The sequence below is a fragment of the Athene cunicularia genome (assembly GCF_003259725.1).
Source record: "Athene cunicularia isolate RWA chromosome 17 unlocalized genomic scaffold, athCun1 chr17_part1, whole genome shotgun sequence".
Lineage (NCBI taxonomy): Eukaryota > Metazoa > Chordata > Aves > Strigiformes > Strigidae > Athene > Athene cunicularia.
In genome coordinates, this window is record NW_020799122.1 from 1,527,036 (window position 1) to 1,545,644 (window position 18,609).

Below are 18,609 nucleotides of genomic sequence, written 5' to 3' on the forward strand. Positions count from 1 at the left end.
GTTCCATTTTAGAATTGAAGTTAGTAAATCTGAGGATTATACTAGTTAAGTATCTCTGTGATGAGAGAATTCAGCCAGACTATATATTTAACAGCCTAAAAGAATAGCTGGTTTTAGTAATCCATCAAATCTGCACCGAATTTCACAGAGCATCATAACATTCTATGTTTCTTTATTGTTTTGTGTGTTTATTTTACTACTACTTGGTGATTGACTGCAAAAATCATTCCAGTGGATTTGTACAGAACAAAATAGTAAGTCAGTCTTTGTAAGTATCCCTGAAAACAGTTCTGTGGTCTAAGGCATGCGGATTGAGAAAGTACCTAAAACTTTTTTTTCGTGTTTAAGATAGTAATCTAAATAGCTAGTCCATTTGTTCCTGTCTATGACAGAGCTGAGATGGAGATGCTGTTTTCCCTGTTTGTTGGATCATTGATAACATTAGACAAATGTTTTTTCCATTTATGATAAGTGTATTTCAGAAATCATGGTGCTGGGCAAGAGTGGTAAAAGAAATAGTAATTAACTGCCAATTACTGGAAGGATCCCAGGAGTTGACTTGATTTTGGCCTGAGAATACCTGAGATAGTGCTGGACTCTCAAGTCTGTCTGTGAAAGCTATGTCAAAAGCCAGTGTCCACAAGTTAGAAAAATTCTGAATAGCAATAGAGGAATAATGGGGTTCAAGTGTGAAGAAATACAGTTCAAGGCACTTCCTAAACAACTGCAGTTTTCTTTCCTGTAAAATTTGAATCAGTATTGGAAGTTCAATAAACAATTTGATTTCACCACAAATTATTCAGCTAAGTGCAAATATTACTGGATACAATCGTATGGCCTTTGTTATACAAGAGGTCAGACTAGATGATCATAATGGTCCCTTCTGGCCTTAAAAATCTGTGAATATATGAATAATTTAAAACCTGTCCTGCCAACCCTTATTCGTTGAGGTAGTCATATTAAAATCCTGTGGGACTACTCGTGTGAGTAGAGGTTGTGGGATCAGGCCTAAAGTGAGTAATCATTATCACTTACGTTTAAATTTATTGATAAAACCATAAAATATTCACTTCAAGTAAAGATGGGTTTCTTTAAAATGAGAGATGCTTGTGCAGCAATATTCTACTTTGGTTTGTTAAGTCAGTCATTATCAAAATAGTTTAGGAAGTTCAGTCTCCTGAACCATTCAGTCCTGTACTGGTGCTATAGATCAATTTATAAACAATTTAAAATATCCCAGAATCACAGAATGATTTGTGCTGGAAGGGACCTTAAAGCCCATCCAGTCCCACCCCCTGCCCCGGGCAGGGCCACCTTCCACCAGCCCAGGTTGCCCAAAGCCCCGTCCAACCTGGCCTTGAACCCTTCCAGGGAGGGGGCAGCCACAGCTACTCTGGGCAGCCTGTGCCAGGGCCTCACCCCCCTCAGGGGAGAATTTCTGCCTTAGATCTGATCTAAATCTGCCCTCTCTCAGTTTAAAACCGTCACCCCTCGTCCTATCCCTACACCCCTGATAAAGAGTCCCTCCCCGCTTTCCTGTCCCCACTTTAAGGACTGTCAATATTGTTTAAACACTTGTAAAATATAGGAAGAATCATTGTTTTGTTTAAAAATAAAATTCAAGCACCTAACAATATGGTAGGTAGAGGCATATTAAAATTGCCATCAGTGCATCTAACAGTCTTCCTTGGGATGACTGATGGTGCTTGCACAGCAATCCTGGGACGTACTGTTCTTTGCGGACAGTAGAACTTATTTTGAAATATGATTAAATTAAGTATCAACAGGTAAGCGGTCTCATCACGGTTAGAGCTACAAATTAATCTCAGGCATGCCATGTCTTCATATTAACAGTTATGAAGTAGTTAATTTCTCAGTTGATTAGAGATCACTTTTAAATCAAGAGTTTAAGGGGGTGACTTAGTTATATGGCTTAGATCTGAATTGCTGATGACTAAGGGTGTTTTTGAGACCATGCTTCCGAATGAGCGTTGATAATACTGTCTTGCAGCTTTTTTTTTTTCCTGCTTAATATGTTCTATTGCTTCTTAAATGTAGCTATACTATTCTAACAAAGTAAGGAGAACGATTGTTTTGTGGCTATTAAAGTAGTCGTTAATGCTTTGGAGTTTTCATGAGCATGTGGAGGATGAAACAGTTTTTTGGATTCTTGCTCTTGCAACTCATCTGCCCATACCCCAGTGTATGAATGACATTAAAAAATGGTAAAGAAGCTAAAGCTTCACTGAAGGCGCTGTAAAGACAAAAAACAAGTGGGAAATAAATATATTTTTTATTTGCAGATCATCCTGTGGCATGAAGAGAGCATCAGACCAGACAAAACAGCTTGTGTTGTTGTTTAATGGATTGCCTTGAGGTCTTGTAGCCAGGTGCTGGTGCATGCAGAGGGTGTGAAGGGGAGTTCCAGAAGTTTGCTGTCCCTTTGTGTTGAGTTCCAAGGTGGCAGGAGATTGCCTTGACTTATTCTTGACAGCAGAGGGACTTCCTGGAGTTTGGGTATGGGATGGTGTGGAAGGAAATAAAACTTTTTGGTTTTCCTAACTAGAGGGCCTTGCTGTGTGTGATACTTAAAAATAGGCCTGACCTTTTCTTTGCTCCACACCTCGCACCCCCAGGTGCCAAACTCTGAGATCACGTGATCTATCCTTTTCAGGAGGAGGAATTTTAGATCAAAATGTTGTTTCTCAGTGAAGTCAGACGGTGATTTGTTACTTCAGTAATGGCAGGTATCCAGCCGTGGCCATCTGCATGGTTATCCACACCCTGTGCCCTCCGTAGGTGGGAGTGAGGGCGTGGAGTGCCCTGTACGATACACAGCACACGAGGCGTGTGTAGGAATGCCCGGGAACGTGTGGGGACTAAATGCCAGGTGTGCTGCAGTCCAAGTTACTATAACATAGCAAAATAGTAGAATGCATGTTCTGGAAGGTGTAGATATTTCAATACTTTGCTACCTTGGCTGTGAAAGAAAACTAGTCTTCAAGAGTAATTATAACTGGAATTTTGAGATTGCTACACATTTTCGTTTCCTGGACTGAACTGTCTCATAGCCATCATCATGAGGTCTGTGTTGGCATATTTGCTATTAGTTTCATTATAACTTTTGAATAATTTCATGAACGTATAGTGCAAAGCATTTAGACCGCACGATACCTTAATTGAATTTCTCAGACTATTTTGCATGATTTTTTTTTTTTTTTTTTTTTTTTAAATTTATCTTTTAAAGGAATGATTGGAAAGTAACCTGAAAGGAAGGGTTTGTTGCTGATTGTTAGGTGACATTAACTGATACTCACGTACTCAAACTTTCACGTGTGTCTAGGCAGCAGCGTAGAACTGGCGGCATGTTATAGAGGAAAGGTGGTAATTTTTCTGTGTTAGCCCAGGGAAGCCCAAAGTTCTTGGCTTTATATTTGGAAAACTTAAGTTTCGAAGTTCAGTCATCTTTGTACACATCAGCTGTCTTTTCTTCAAATAAAAATCTCTTTCCATGGCTAATGAATGTTTTTATAGCTTTCAGGTTTTTTGATCACTGTTGTCTCTCACATAATCTTATATTTGGAAATCTAAAAGTTGTGAAAATACTGATAAATTTGAAAAGCTGTATCCTCTTATAACCTTCAGTTATTTAAGGTGATCACTGACTCAATCTCGTCTCTGCAAAGTCTAATGTTAGAAAAGTTCTTTCTTGGGAGCACTAGTGTCCTCATCATATATCATCATTTTCTCCTTCCTTCTCCCTTAAAGAATTCTTAAGTAGGTGTGATGTGAATGCAAGTCTGAGAAACAGGTACTCCAGAATTTTAAAAACTGGTCAGCTGTTGCCCCCTTTGGGATAGTTGTTCAGTTTTGTTATGTTTCCTCAGCTGCGAAAAGTGGATAATAGCAGTGTAACAGAGTTGTTAAGTAACTTCATTAGTGACTGGCTTTAAAGCTTCTTCCACAGCAGCACGTTCTTCTCTCCAGCAGTAAGGAGCATCTTGGGCATAGAAATTTGCAGACTTTTGTGAGAAGACAAATTCATGAATTCTATCAGTTTCTGATATTTGGTAACAGTGCTGGGTATATCCATGGCATTTTTGATATCAGTTATATCTAATTTTTATTGTAACAGTTCTAAAGTGTCCTTCTGCCTTAAGTACAATAGCATGATGAATCTGTTTTTCTCATTACTTCTCAGGAATTATGTATTTTGCTCAGTTGTTGGTTAGGATTCCCAGTCTGTAGCTTATTTCCTGCTAAGGATGTCACTGATGGAGAATTTATGATACAGAATGACTAACTGAATTCAGTACACTCTAATATTCTCTTTGGTAACCAGTGCAGGAAGAAATTGGAGTCTAATGTTATTCTCTCACACTTTTTAATGCTTTGAATTTCTCCAAAAGATCTTGTCAGTGAAATGGGTTAATTTTACAGTGAGAGATGGTAGAATTTCTGTAATATGGAAGCGACAGAAAAGTGATGCTGAAGTCCTTTGCACAAAGGCAGAGAAGTTTTTGATGGCAAATTCTTACCTTTGCTTCTTAACCGTAAAATTCTGCTCATGTCTTTAGTCAAACTGTTTTCAACATTGCAAGTTTCTTCACATCCTTTTTCTTCAGGAAAGGACAGGAGTTGATTTTTTTTTTTTTAATGATATTTACTATTCACTGAACTAAGTTTTTTTTGTTTTTTTCTTTTGGGTTTTTTTTTGCTAGTTGTTTATTTATAGCATCCTAGTGAGTAATTTTTTCTTTAATTTAGTTTTCTGTCTGTTGTGCCTGGATGCTGCAGAAGTAGATATGAAAATTTGCACCCAGCTAGAAGAGATTACAGTCTTTAAAATCCAAACTGGTTTTTTGTTTGTTTTTTCTCCCTACCCCATGAAAAATGAATCTCCTGTTGGGGCTGAACTACGATGCAGATGTATAAAGGTGTAACGTAGCTACATGGGTGGGATCTGATTTTAGGTTTTAATTTACATTTGGAGCTCTGGCCCTTCTCTGTTAACATACTCTATTTGTGTGAATTAATTCCTATGTTTTGTATTATCTGGTTATAGTAAAGATCAAATCTGGCCCAATCTTCTTGTGAACATGACTGAAAATCTAATTGGAATGGTGCCCTCATAGTAGTCTCCTGTGATCGTAAAGTCTGTGTTTGATAAACAGAGCTAATTTTCAGATATTCTAGCAGATACTGTTTTAGAGTATTTACTTGCATATATTTTTAAAAAGGTTGGACAGTGGATGGTGCAGAAGCGATTAACAAAGCGCGATCTTGCCCATTTATGTAAACAGGGTATTTCTTTTGTGAACGTGTCTTGTTAACTATCAGTTGCAGACCTTTATTGGTGCTTCTTGAATAATTTGTTTAAACTATGCAGTACAGATTCCTTATTTTAGCACTAAGACTTACAAAGGCTTCTTTTAGCAGCCTTTAATTTTGTACTTATGTATGTGACATAGCCTGTGGCTGTGATCTCTACTGTGAATCTGCAGTTGTTTTGGGATGAAAGAAGAAGGCAGCTGGAAACTCAGTAGCTACATCTAGCTGTCTACCTAGAGAAGGCCTTGATTTCAAGTTTATCTAAACAAGCTCGACTAATCCCAACTATCTAGGGGGATCCACTGTCAAAACAAGCAGCATGGCCCTAAGGCAAACACAACCATACAGAAATGAAGGCTGGGACTTCCAATACTCCAATGACTGCATACTGGAGGCTTTTTTTCCTGAAAGAGAGTAAGAGAGGTAGAATTTGCATAATGCCTTTTCATTGGAAACTTTTGGAAAGCTGACAGAGGTCCAGCTTATAGCGCTGTAGCCACAATACAGAGTCTATAGGAGAATCCTTGAATGACCTAACCATATTGAAAGAAAAAATGAAAGCATCAAAGTATAGCCAAGTGAGTGTGGAAAAGAGGGCTGCTGCATTGTCTAACATCTGCTCTACTTCTCGTTAGTTTTGTTCTGTGGTATTCTATGTGGACTTTGGAGAAACCTAAGACAGCCTAACATGAATCCTATAATCTTCCTTCTGAATATTTATGTAGTGTGCCAGCCTCTAAGCTGTCCTTTGCATCTTCCTACTTCCCCCTCATTTTCATGCTCTCAAATGAGGCCAACATTTCAAAAGCTAAATAAATGTTTGTGAATGTTTATAAAAGATTTGCATAAATTTGTCCTTGTTTGACAAAGATCACTTTTTTCTTATGCCAGTTCTGAAATTTTTTAAAGGTTTCAGTGCTTGTCTTGACAACAAAGTCCTGCCTCAGAGAACAATGATTGCTGATTAAGTGGGTATGCAGTTGTAGCTGAATAGAGCATTTGAGACGATGTCTAAAAGGGGCAGTCATCTTAAGCTAGAATTATAATATTTAACAAATGTTCACCAAAGTGTATAGTTAAAGCTTTGTTTCTGATGCAGTATACCTGGGCAATTGGTTTATGGTGTGAGAAGTATGTGATTGTATTTTCACAGCTAATAGTTATCACCTAATTTTTCCTAAATGAGGACGTGAAAATATTTCTCATTTTTAGTCACTAAATGTTTAAAATATATTTAATTCGATTACTATTCTAGCTTTCTGATATTGACACATATTTTTGCCAGTTGATCAATGTTTATGCACATAATTGGACCCAATTTTTTTTATTTTTTTGCTTGTTTGTATAATTTTTCAATTCTTTGATTTAAGACTGGAATGATCATTCCCACAACAGTATCTGTAGATTTATTTTTTTTTTAGCACGTTAACTAAAATCCATTTATCTTAGAATAAAACTAAATCTTAATTTTATTGAGGGAGGGTTTAAAGACATTATTGAGGAGAGCTCTGAAAAACTGCTGAAAATTCTTAGTTCAGCTTTACTTTCAGATTTTTTTTTTTCTACTGGAAAAAAGTAATAGTCATTTCTGTTCTTTTGTTCTATTAGCTGAGAGGTTGAAGTTGTCATTAAGGCAAAAACTAGAGCTACTTCTCTGACACAGTTTTTATCACATCTGCTAGGCCTGTGTCCCAGGAGGAGCTGTGCAGAGCAGTGAATTCAGCATAGGCCCATTATCTACTGGTTTTGCGTATGTTGTAAAAGGAGTGAGACCTCAGGGAGGCTTGGAGCCTCCTCCCGTGTAATGTCCAAATCAGATTTGAAGGACTGGTGGCAGGAAAGCTTTGGCCTTGGGGTGTGAATTCTAAGAAACAGAGTCACAATTAGGTTTAAAAAATTCAGGGATTTTGAGCTTTATCTTGAAATATGTTTTTAGTAATGCAAGTAGAAAAGTTGCCCATCTGTGCACATATTTTGTACGTTTAAAGTATTTAAATGATAGCAGGCCTCAATATGCTTCGGAAATGGTATTTATCTCATTCTCTTCCTGTTACCGGGGTTGTGGATATATGTGTTGGGCTTTTAGTTTGTTTTTTTAAAAATAGCATTTTCCTGAGACGAACTGGTTGCCTTCAGTGACACGATGTTATTTCATACTGGGAATCATTCCCCTTCTGACCCTCATACAGGAAGAAGTGGCTTCTGTAAAAGAAAACCCCTCCCCTAATTCAAGCTTTATTATTGCTCAAAAAGAGCAAATGGATTTTTAGAACACGAAGCAAATGCAGGAACTAGTGCTATAAAGTTGTATTGGAATACTACTAGAATTTAAAAAGTAGAGCTAAAACTACATTAAGTAATTTTTAAATTAATTAAATTAATGCTGTTAAGCAAATTATGCTTTTGGGGGGAGAATATTATTTTAAAAAACTGATTAAAATTATTTCTTAAGTTATCTTGACCCTTATAAAGATCAGCAGTGTTCAGTGCTGCTATAAGGTGTAAAAAAATTAAGGATAAAACCAATGCAAGATAAAATTTGACATATTTTCAATAGTGATGATTTAAAAAAAGTAAATCTGTGTTGAATCAGTTTTTTAAAAACTAGACAAATCTTTAAAACCCAGAGAAATCTTGTTTTTAAGTTTATTATTCTTTGTTTTCTCTGCTTTGTCATCTTGCAGAATCTCAGCTTTTTGTTGTGGCTGTGTGACACTGACCTACACACACACGATGCTTATTTTTAATTTGAGAATTAGATGTTACAAGCTGCTTGAATTGGGATAATTTTTGATTTTTAACTACATAATTACGTGGCGCTTGTTAATTGGTGAGAATAATCTGTAATAATAACTTTAGGAAAATTTAATGTAAGCTAATACAAACTGGCACTACTAATAAATGCAAATTAAAGTCTAAATTTTTGGAACACAAGAGGTACCAATCCCTGTTTGTTCCCCATAGCTGTGTTCAATTTAGTGTGGTTTTTTGTGTTTTTTTGTTTTGTGTTTTTTTTTTTTTTTTGTTTTTTTGTGCTGGCATTGCTTTATTATGCATATTCTTTAAATAAAATTTTGAAACATAACTTATCTTTGCCTGTCAATTGTAAGTAGCTGCTTTGTAAAATGTTTAAAGTAGCTATCAAAAGTTGTTACTCAGGTGCTTACTGTGAAAAAAAATGTTCCCTTTCCTAGGAAAATGTGCATGAATTTCCGTGCAGCTTTCGCATAGCTAACAGTATTTATGGTGTTCTAGATTGTTCTGTGCTTTTTCTTTCATCACCCTTTGGGTTTTAATCAGAGTTGTTGTCTGGTTTCAGTTGGTTATTTGGGTGCACTGACAACTTTTTCCGAATTCTTAAATCTGTTGTTCTGTTGCAGTGGATGATTTAATTGTTAGCTTAAAATTATTCAAAAAAATTCAAATAGAAGAATTAATATAAGAGCAATTTACAGTTTTGTGGCTGTACGGTGGATTAATGTACAACCCAGGTTTCAAAATAATTGGGTTATATTTTGCTTCAGTTAGTGTCTTGGCACTCTTTTATGCCATATTAACATTTCTGTAATGTTTAAGTTTGATGTTGTTTCTGAGCAGAAACAAAATCACCTATAGCTGCCTGCTGGTCGGGTTGGGATCCTGTTGCCTGTTCTCGCGTTCCTGTATGCCTGGCTGCCCTTGTCCTCCTCTTAGCCCTCGTTGCTCTCCAGTTTCTCCTCCTTCCGTCATCGGTCTGTCGATCTGTTCTTGAAAGTGTCTTGGTATCCCTCCATGCGAAGAGGATGGAATTCATGTTTGTCTCCTGGATTCAGATGGTGTTTCAAGCTGGATAAGATGAAAACTATTTGTGTTTCCACCCTCTCTGTTTAGCGTTCCACTTGCATCAACCTCACCTGTACCTCACCCCTAGTTTAAGGTGAAGGAAATAAACCAACATTCATCTTTTTTATTGCTGAGTCATCTCTTCTCTCTGTGGAAAACTCATCTTGTTTGCAATGCCCCGTTCTCTTGTAATATCTGAATTGTCCTCCTGTAAATTTGCATGGACTTTCTGAAATACGGCAGTGGGCTTTTGGCGTTGGTTTTGTTTGTTACCCCCGTGATCCACAGTGAAGGGTCTCCTCGGTACTCTGGGTAGTCTTCAACTTCACCCTCAGGTTTTCCTCAGGTTTCCCAGTCAGCTTCCCAATACAGGTCCCCAACCTGTTGGGATTGGTGGGGTATCATTTCCCTTTTCTGACTCTTATTAATATTTGAGTGTCTTGTCTTAATCATTCATCGTTTTCCCAGATCTCTGCCTGTATTTTCATTTCTTTTCTCTCCTACTTCTTGTTTCACATTGAATGTCTGTTGTATCATGTGTCTTTCTAAGAGTAGACTGTTTGCAACAGTCTGCTGTTCTTGCGTTAAAATGATATGCAAATTGATGGTCTACCAGTGCAGTTTTAATTGTAGCTGCAGCATGGGATATTTGTTACCAATGTTCATTTGCACAAGAGAAATAAAGCAATCCTGTATATTTAAGAGGCTCTGAAGTTGTTCCATTGACTTGGAAGTGGGAGCATACGGTGAAAGGCTTAAAAATAAAAAATACTTGAGTTAAGATGCAGCTTGCATATGAAATTCACAAGTGAATATGCAAAATTTTTCAGTAATGTTGAGCTTTCTTTAGTATTTCATCTCAATATATAGATAATTTGGGACATAAGCCAAACATGTATTGTGTGTATTTAACAACCTTGCTTTCCATACGCTTTTCAAGTGTCTCTCTCTCGTGTGTGTGTGTGTGTGTGTGTGTGTGTGTGTGTAGGAAATCCTTTTAGAGACTGCCTCACCTTCATAAATTGTGATGTGACACAAAAGGGCTGAACACTGTATTCCTGCCTCATTTATTTTGAAAACTTTGCTACTGAAACCAAACTTAATCAATGAGCTCTGTGTTGTCTCCGATAAGTTATGTACTGTCTTTATTGATTGGGAAGGATTTTAGAAAACCCATGTGGGGTTTATAATGTCAGCAGTGTTTTGATTATGAAAAGAGTTGGAACCTTGGGACGAGGAACCAGGTGGTGTATGTCCTAAAGCCACTGGTGACACGGCTAGGCTCAATCCCTCTGGGGACACAGTTCATGCCCTGCACTTTAACTGTGGTGACTGGCTGCTATAGATGCACTTTTTGCTCATTAAAATGTTAAAAATCAAACTGCATGTAAAAAGATTTGTGAAAATATAAACTTGGGGATTGATCCAGAAAACTGGCATGTGATCCCCTAGAGACACTGGTTTCAGCTACCGGGTAATTTACGCTTATCAGCTGTGTGTCCTGGATTGTTTTGGTTTTGGGTTTGTGTTTTTTCTTCTTTTTTTAGGGGGTTTTGCTTTAGAGGCATTTATGTAGGTTTTTCTTTAAGAAAATAGGCATAGGGGAAAAATAAGAAAACAGGCTATTGATACCACCTCAGGGTTTCATGTCAGGTAAAAACATAAAAAGGGTTATAAGATGCTGACGTGGAATGATTCTAGATTTAGTTTTGTTATGGTTTGTGTTTGAAATTGTAAAGAAATGATGATTTCTAGGCCACAAGTAACCACCTACCTAAAGAGGTCTGGTAGGAAGTTGTATACTATGTAGGCATTGCTAATCTTTCAAACAGAGCAGTATTTAAAGAGGGGGGGGGGAAAAAGTGTTTTAGATTTATAGTAACAAGCTTGCAACTTGAGCAAAAATTGAGTAGTTCTCCAGTAATTGTATTTTTTACCTGCAAAAGAGCAGCAGTTTTGCTAATTAAAAACTAATTCTGAATATTATTTTAATACATTTTTGATAGTTAAAATTTAAAAATACATCTGTAGTTAACCTGTACTAGTCTCAATTTTTGAGTTGTAAATCAAGGCAGATAATTATTGGTGTATAATGAGTGGCAAATTATGTCCAATAACATTATAAAAGCCATAGAATAATATCACTGTAAAATCTGCCTTTAAAAGGCAAGGCAGTGCATAATGGTACAGATACAGTATATTGCCTCTAAGTGAAAATTTCATTTTCTGTATTTAGGAAGCTATAAATCTTAAGAAGTAAGTGCAAAGTAAGTTCTGAGTAATACACTTATCCTACAATAACACAATGCCGATGAGATGCTGAAGTGTTTTATTACGTGAATGTTTTTACTTGCGGTTACAGCAATTACTTAAATCATCAAAATAATGGAGAGAATATATTCTGCCATTTTGAGGTGACTGATGACTTGTTATCTTGTAACGCTTTTATTTCAGAATTCTGTGTAGCAGCTACGTGGCTTTGTTTCTAAAAAATAGAAGCACAGTCATTATTTTGAGGACAAGTTGTACTGATAAGGCCAATAAAAATATAGGCACTTTACACTCCTGCAATTAGAATTTTGATTCTTTTAAAATTCTGAGGGTTTGGGGTTTTTTGTTGTGTTTTGTTGTTTGGGTTTTTTTGGTTGGTTTGGTGGTTTTTTTAATATATTATGCATTAAAATTTCGGTTGTAGGTAAAGTACAACTGTGTAGTAGTTAAAATTTGTCAGGGTGTAGTGTTTGTGCACAAAGAATCAGAGTTGTTCAGCAGACGGTCAATACTTGCGTAAATCAGTGAGGCTCTGCACGAGAGTGAGCCCAATCACATTAATGAGGCCTTTACTATCAAACCATTTTGTATCACAATACGTATTTCTGCAGAGTTTACTCTGAAACCCATAGAGGTCCTTTCCAAATTTCCTGCTGAAATTGAGAGGAGGATACTTCTTCGCTTTACACGGCATTCTTCAACAGAATCTTCCTTGTTCTTTAAAAAACAGGAGGTTGTTAAATAATCTATCAATAAACTGTCAAGAAGTCAAAGTTTCCATATCTGTTTCTGCCTGAAATCTTAAGAACTTGCCACATTTTTGTTGTCAAGAAACCTCCAAAGAGTCTATGAGCAGTTGAGCCTGAAACCCTTGCTAAGAATGGGATGTGCTTGTTTGAATTATGTAGGAGGAACATGTTCTTGCAAGGGAGTCAATATGTTTTCTGCTTCATTGAATAGGTTATTAGATTGATGTAGTTTATTTGTTGAATGATGACATTGGTTTTAGAAATAAACGAAGCGAGAAGCATCAATTTTGTTATTGATGATAATTTATTGCTATTGGTCAGAAAAGTGTTGAATTTATCAGAGGGTTTGTCATTTAGTCAGGGTTATCTTGTTTCAGCTGAAAGCAGAAATATAGTTTACGTTTCAGGTCCTGAAATACTGAAGTGTGAAGGAGAATGAACAATTAATTGGCGGCTAGCAAAGGTCTGCAGACTGCGTAGACCTTTATGGTGGGTTGTGGGTTATAGATTCAAATTTTGAAGATTGTACAACAATCTAATGTAAATGGATTACTTTTTTCTATGCACACAACTATTTTTGGACTAACATGTTTCTGGTTTTGCCTCTTTAATAACTGTCTTTGTTTCAAGTGGTGAAGTTGAAAATGATTAATTTCTCTGCTGATCACGTTTTCAGTTTTCATATTCATGGGTTTTATTTGACATCATGCAAAGGCTATACTTAAAAGTTTCTCTGTTTGTGATGCTGTTTCGCAGCTTTTAGAAAATGGTTTGTAGGCTACACAATTTGTATTCATTTGAGTACACAGTATTTTAATCAGTCTTTTAACACTCAGATTTTCTTTCCAATAGCAGTAGGCAACGTTAAACATTCCTGCTATGAGACCTATTGGCTTTATCTTTTGTTATTTATCTTGCTGATGTTAGGAAGTATTCTCTAATCCCCCAGACCTCTGTTCCTAGGTAACAGTCAAAAGCTGTGCCAGCAGAAGTGGTCCTGCCAGGCCAAACCCATGTGGTTTGGTGTTATTCACTATGATCCATATGGTCAGGGTAGAGATTGTCCCTAGAGAGGTGTTAACACTCAACAACCCAACCTCCTCCTCCTCTTTGGAGAATTGCTGGATGGCTCCTGCTGCCTGCCCATGTGTGAATCTTGATTAATTTTTCATTTTTAATGAAGTTTGATCATGTTTATTATTTCACATGATTGACTGCCTGGTACTCCTTCCATGTAATTGATAAAGCCCATATTTCTTCATCTGTCTCTTATTTCTTCAGGGCAAAGTTGTGAAATTGTGTGATGTGGTTAATATTAGATTTATTGGTCCCAACAGATGTATAAATTATCTCTTTTTCTCTCCACAGGAAGTTCTACAGACTTTGACCAAGTTTTGTTTCCCCTTCTATGTGGACAGGTAGTGTTAGCTTTTCAAACTTTACAAGAAAATAAGCTTGTCAATAAAACCACTGTAGAAAATAAAAACCATACCATTCTTAATGTTCTGTCTGCTTGACTGTGATTTAAAGCACCCAAGTGCAAATTATAGTCTTAGAATCACTTTTTCCTGGGGTTTTTATGGGCACCATCAAAAAAAAAAAAGTTTTAAAAGTTTGAGCTGTTCAGCAGCAGCAGTAAGAGTGAATTTTGTTTGACTTCTGTGTAATGCCTGGTTGTGAAAATGCTTGGGTAGTAATTGTCAAATATACATATTAATATCAAAGCTTTGTGTGCATATGTGTTTTATTTCTTAATTGCCAAAATTTGGGCAAAACGGTGAATTAAGTGCTTTACATTTAAAGACCTCTTGATCTTGTTGGAATGCTGGTGCTTTACTTCATTACTACTTAATGTGACTTCTAATTTTGGGGGGAAAAATTGTAAAGTTACAGTGGATTTGGCAGGAGCTGAGAATATTTTTTTTCTTATAATTTGGAAAACTCCAGAACTTTTTCAGTTGTTTTTTTGGTTTTTTTTTTTTTTGTGTGTGGGGTTTTTTTTTAGTTTTGCTTTTATTGTGAGTTATTTTGATGGTTTCATGAAGGAGAACAGGTGCTGAAATTTTGAAAGGGTGCACCATAGCTCGTGTCATCTGTGAGATGATGTAATTGGTTAGAACCCCTTGTCTTAGGTCAGGTAACACCCTGAGTGCTTCTGATTGATGGAACTGACCTCAGTTGTGATTAAACTGCTCGAAATCTTTCTCATTTCAGTGAGATCTGTGATATTTACAGTAGAAATTGATTTTCTTTACAAATCAACAACCATTTCTAGTATCACTTCTTGTTTGAGCCGTTTTTCAATTTTTTCTTTTTTCTTTTTTTTTAATTTAAAAAAAAAATTTCCCCCACCCATAGGCCAGCTGATACTTCTTAGTTATCTTGAAATACTAAACTCAATCCCAATTCAATTCGCTAATCCCAATTCACTAGTTTCTGTGAATGGGGATGAAATCTCATTCTGCTTCTCTGGAGATGGGAGTCTCCACCACTGCTAGACTTTGTCCTCCGATGCAGTGATCTGTGGTTAGAGGGAGCCGAAAGCTTGACTGGATCATGCAGACGATCTCTGCTTTCAACCCTCCAGGTGGTTCCTACAGGTCACGGTTGAGAGACGTTGGTGAGGCCCTGCTGGACACAGCTACTATTACCAGTGCCTCTGCTGTACCCGATTTGTACATAAAAAGAGAATTTGAATATCCTGGGCTGTCAACATGAGCTACTTAACCACTGCCCGTTGACTCAGATGACCTTTAAAAGCCACAAATACTACTTATAATTTAGAATCACTTTTTGCTGATCATCTTTTTCCTTTCCTAAGGGGTGGGAGAAAGGAAGTACTTTTTTTTTTTTTTTTTTCATGTATGTGTTTCTACCAGAAATATTTATGCTTACTGTGTGTAGGTTTATTAACTAGGGGGTTTGTTTCTTTTGTTGTTTGTTGTATTTCCCCTGCAATATAACATTTTAGAAGATATGAACAGTGAAAACCCATATGAGGTATGAATGAGAACATAATGAAAAGTGATTTCCATTTCTGGATTCACTTGTTTGAATATCGCAGACTGTCACTGAAAAGACTAAGCCAACCATTTTGAACATAAAGGACAGATTGTAACCCCATAACAAACTTAATAATTTAAAAATAAGAGTGGACTTTGAGTCCTCCAGAAGGTAGAGGACATCCAGCGTTAAGGATATGGCAGCTGAAAGAGACGTGTGTGCTACTTCTCTTCTTGGTGTAAAAATCCACACGCACACACGTGCATGCATAGGTCTATGCGTAGGTGCATATACATTAATAAATACTTCTTGTACTCCTCGATGATGTACATTAGACTTAATTCCCACACACAGTTGAAAGCGAAGCTGCCAGTTACTGCAGGAAGGTAAACAGTCTTATAGCACTGAATGCAAATGGATTTAATGTGACCGTGTTACTGAGAAAAATGCAGCGCACCTCAAGTGCAAAACGCTCTTGATCTTTTAGCTACTTCCGAGTTTAGAACCGATTGAAATCCTGTTCTTAGAGGCTATTTCTGCAACTCAACAAGTGACAAATTTGCCCTAGTTGGTCTTTTCTTTCCCTGTTTACTGTTAAGCAACTACTGAGTATTTATTTATACATCTTGTATGTATACAATCTTGTACTGCATTTAAAATAGTTATTTCAAGTAGCAAGCAGGTAGCCCCATGATGAAATTACTTCAGACAGTGCTTTAATATTCCCCCCAGTCTTCTCAGTAAACAATTTTTCTACTTTGAGATGAAAAGAAATTGCTTCAAGAAGAAATAATGTCTTCAGTTATATGTCAGAAAGGTCCTCGCAGTTGTGTCTTACAGAGTTGACTAGCACTCTCTAGTGGGATTTTATCCCTCTGTATGTGCCTGGAAAGTGGTATGCTGGATCAGATCTCCAGTTACTGAAATTCTTAGTCCTCAGGGTGTTTTTTTTAATATATAGTTTTGTTCATTCTTAACAAAGAGAGAGAAACACCAAAGTGGTTTCAGTAAAGACCTTCCAAACACTTAGGTACTATTCCCAGTTAACTAGGCTGCCTTGCTGTCAGCCATGAGATTTCTAGGGTTAGAATCTCTTTGCAATGTTGAAAGGTTTATTATTCTTAATGTAACAGTAGCAATACTGGATCATTGTTCAGATAACTTAGGAACACAGAATAATACCTCTGTTGGAATAATACGCTGTGTAGGACGTCGCTTCAGGATCTGTGCAGAAACGATCAATATGAATTACAAGGAAGAGATACTGGTAGAAATGGTCAGAACTGTGTAGTAGTCACTAAAGAACAGACGCTACTTTTCTTTCACCAACTCGGAACCCGAAGTAGCATTATCAGTCACAGGTTTTTCAAGTCTTGCTAGAGACACGTCCCCACTCTGTTTGTGAGGGCTTTTACTTGGGGGAATTTAATTTATGTAACTACGGTCTGTGTTATGTACAGCATTGTGCCAGGCTTTCCGTGGAAGCTTCTTAACGGTAGAAGTGTGCTCAGTGGTGCTTGAGTTGAGTCTTGCTCCTCCGACTTCGACGTTAAACAGTGGTATTTCTTGAACAAGTGCTGAAAAAGGACAGAAGTCTTCATCTACATGCATGTCTCTTCTAAGGCTGCGTGTTTTATAGAGCAGGTGGCAAGCACTGAGGATGTACTGTTTCCTCTGCCACATCAAAGCTTCAGATGAGGTTAGGACACCAGGGTTTGAAGGCAAATCTGCATGTCTGATTGTTCTCTGTGTTGAAGGTTTTGCCACTTATTGACACGGACTCTTACTTCTTTTTATATTGATTCTTTTTATATACGTTGTCACCAGTGGTCAGAAATCACCAGGGAATAGTTGCCCCGTCCTTTAGGCAGTGGACCATGGGTTTTCTACTCTTACGGCTGCTGGATCAAGGCAGAGATTATTCTCCGGCTGCAGGAGTGAAGAACTTCTCTTCAGCCAAATTTCCTATCAGGATTAGTTTGTGTTACGCAGATACATCTGGTGATGGGAGTTTTTCAGGAAAACACTCTTCCTTTCTCTCCCCTTCATTCCAACCTTAACTTCTGTCTGCCCATTCAGAGATGAGATTCATGGTGCTTCCATCCTGTTAGGCCCTAAATAGACCTTCTTCACATTTGAAAATAGAGCCCTGAATCTTAAGTCTTGATACTAAGATCTTAGGAAAAGCACTTTTTATGTTGGGAAGTTTATTCTTCCATGTGAAGAACTGACAACTGAAACTTGAGCAAGATCTATCAGACATAGTTTCTGCAGATGACATAAACGCAAGAATGTTTAGATTGACTTCGGAGGAACTTACCAACTTGTCACAATTGTTTAATAAACAAGTTTCTCCCTGCTGCAAATGAAGCGTGGTTTGTTGTTTTTTTTTTTCTTGTTCCATAAATTTAATTGTCAGTTAGGATGCTATCTCACACATGCTCTGCTCTCAACCTTGTTAAAATTAAGCATATAATCCCCTTTTAAAACACCCTACTAAAATCACCATAGTAACATTACATCCAAGCTTTACAGATAAAACACAACACCCGTAAGGGATTTTTTGGTATCCCCTAGCAGCTCAGTATGGTTTATGGAAATGGTTGCTCTGTCGACATTTAGATTTCAGTAGGATGACAGTACTTACACTGTCTAATTCTCAGACTACTGAACTGCTTTTAAATATCTGCTTTTTGTTCATCTGTGAATTTGGAACACTTTTTTTTGGTCTTCGTTGCTGCATGTTTTTCCTTCCCTCTTTGGAATCCAGTGAAGGGTTCTTCTTAGTTGGCCAGTGACATGTTTCCTATCTGGATCCAACTTTTATTTCTGAAAGTCTATTTTTCTTTTGTATTTCTGTAGGCACTGAGCATATATCTCCCACGTAAACTGTATATGGCATCGTAGAAGAGAATATTTCCTCGCTTTTAAGGCTTGTCACTGTTAGTTAAAAGGCCTTGAATTTAATGGGTTTTGTTGTTGCTGTTGGTAGGACTGACTTGTAAAGAGGCACATGTAAATGCTGGACAGTTTTCTCCATTCTCAGTAAACCTAAAATAAACTAGAACATAACCTGATAGAAGTGTTAATTTCGTATCATTATGAGGTCTCAAATAGATGTGAAATTGGATGAAAAGTCCTGTAATAATTACATTGGCCCCAGCTTCACCACTACATGTCAGAATTTCTGTTAAACGGTAAAACTGCATCTCTACAAACCGGGAGGTGGATTGCGCGTGGTTTATGTGGAATTTACCACCACAGTACATCAGCATTGGATTAACTTTAGACAAATGTTGTAATATCTCAAGAATGTCTTCCCTTTTGTTAATAACTAGCATTCAGAAAGTGCCATGCTTTAAATGTAAAGCACCTTATTTTGATCTTATTTTACTATTTTGATCATCGAAATAGTAAAATACGGATGTGAATT

The 18,609-nt window shown here is 37.0% G+C and overlaps 1 protein-coding gene across 1 annotated transcript in view; it reads left to right on the top strand.

Moving 5' to 3' along the window:
- Positions 1-18,609, top strand: part of DENND1A (DENN domain containing 1A) — a 228,893-nt gene that overhangs the window by 60,643 nt on the left and 149,641 nt on the right. Inside the window, exon 4 of the mRNA XM_026860635.1 lies at positions 13,542-13,591. Within this exon, the coding sequence (XP_026716436.1) occupies positions 13,542-13,591 (50 nt within the window). The remainder of the gene's footprint in view (positions 1-13,541; positions 13,592-18,609) is intronic.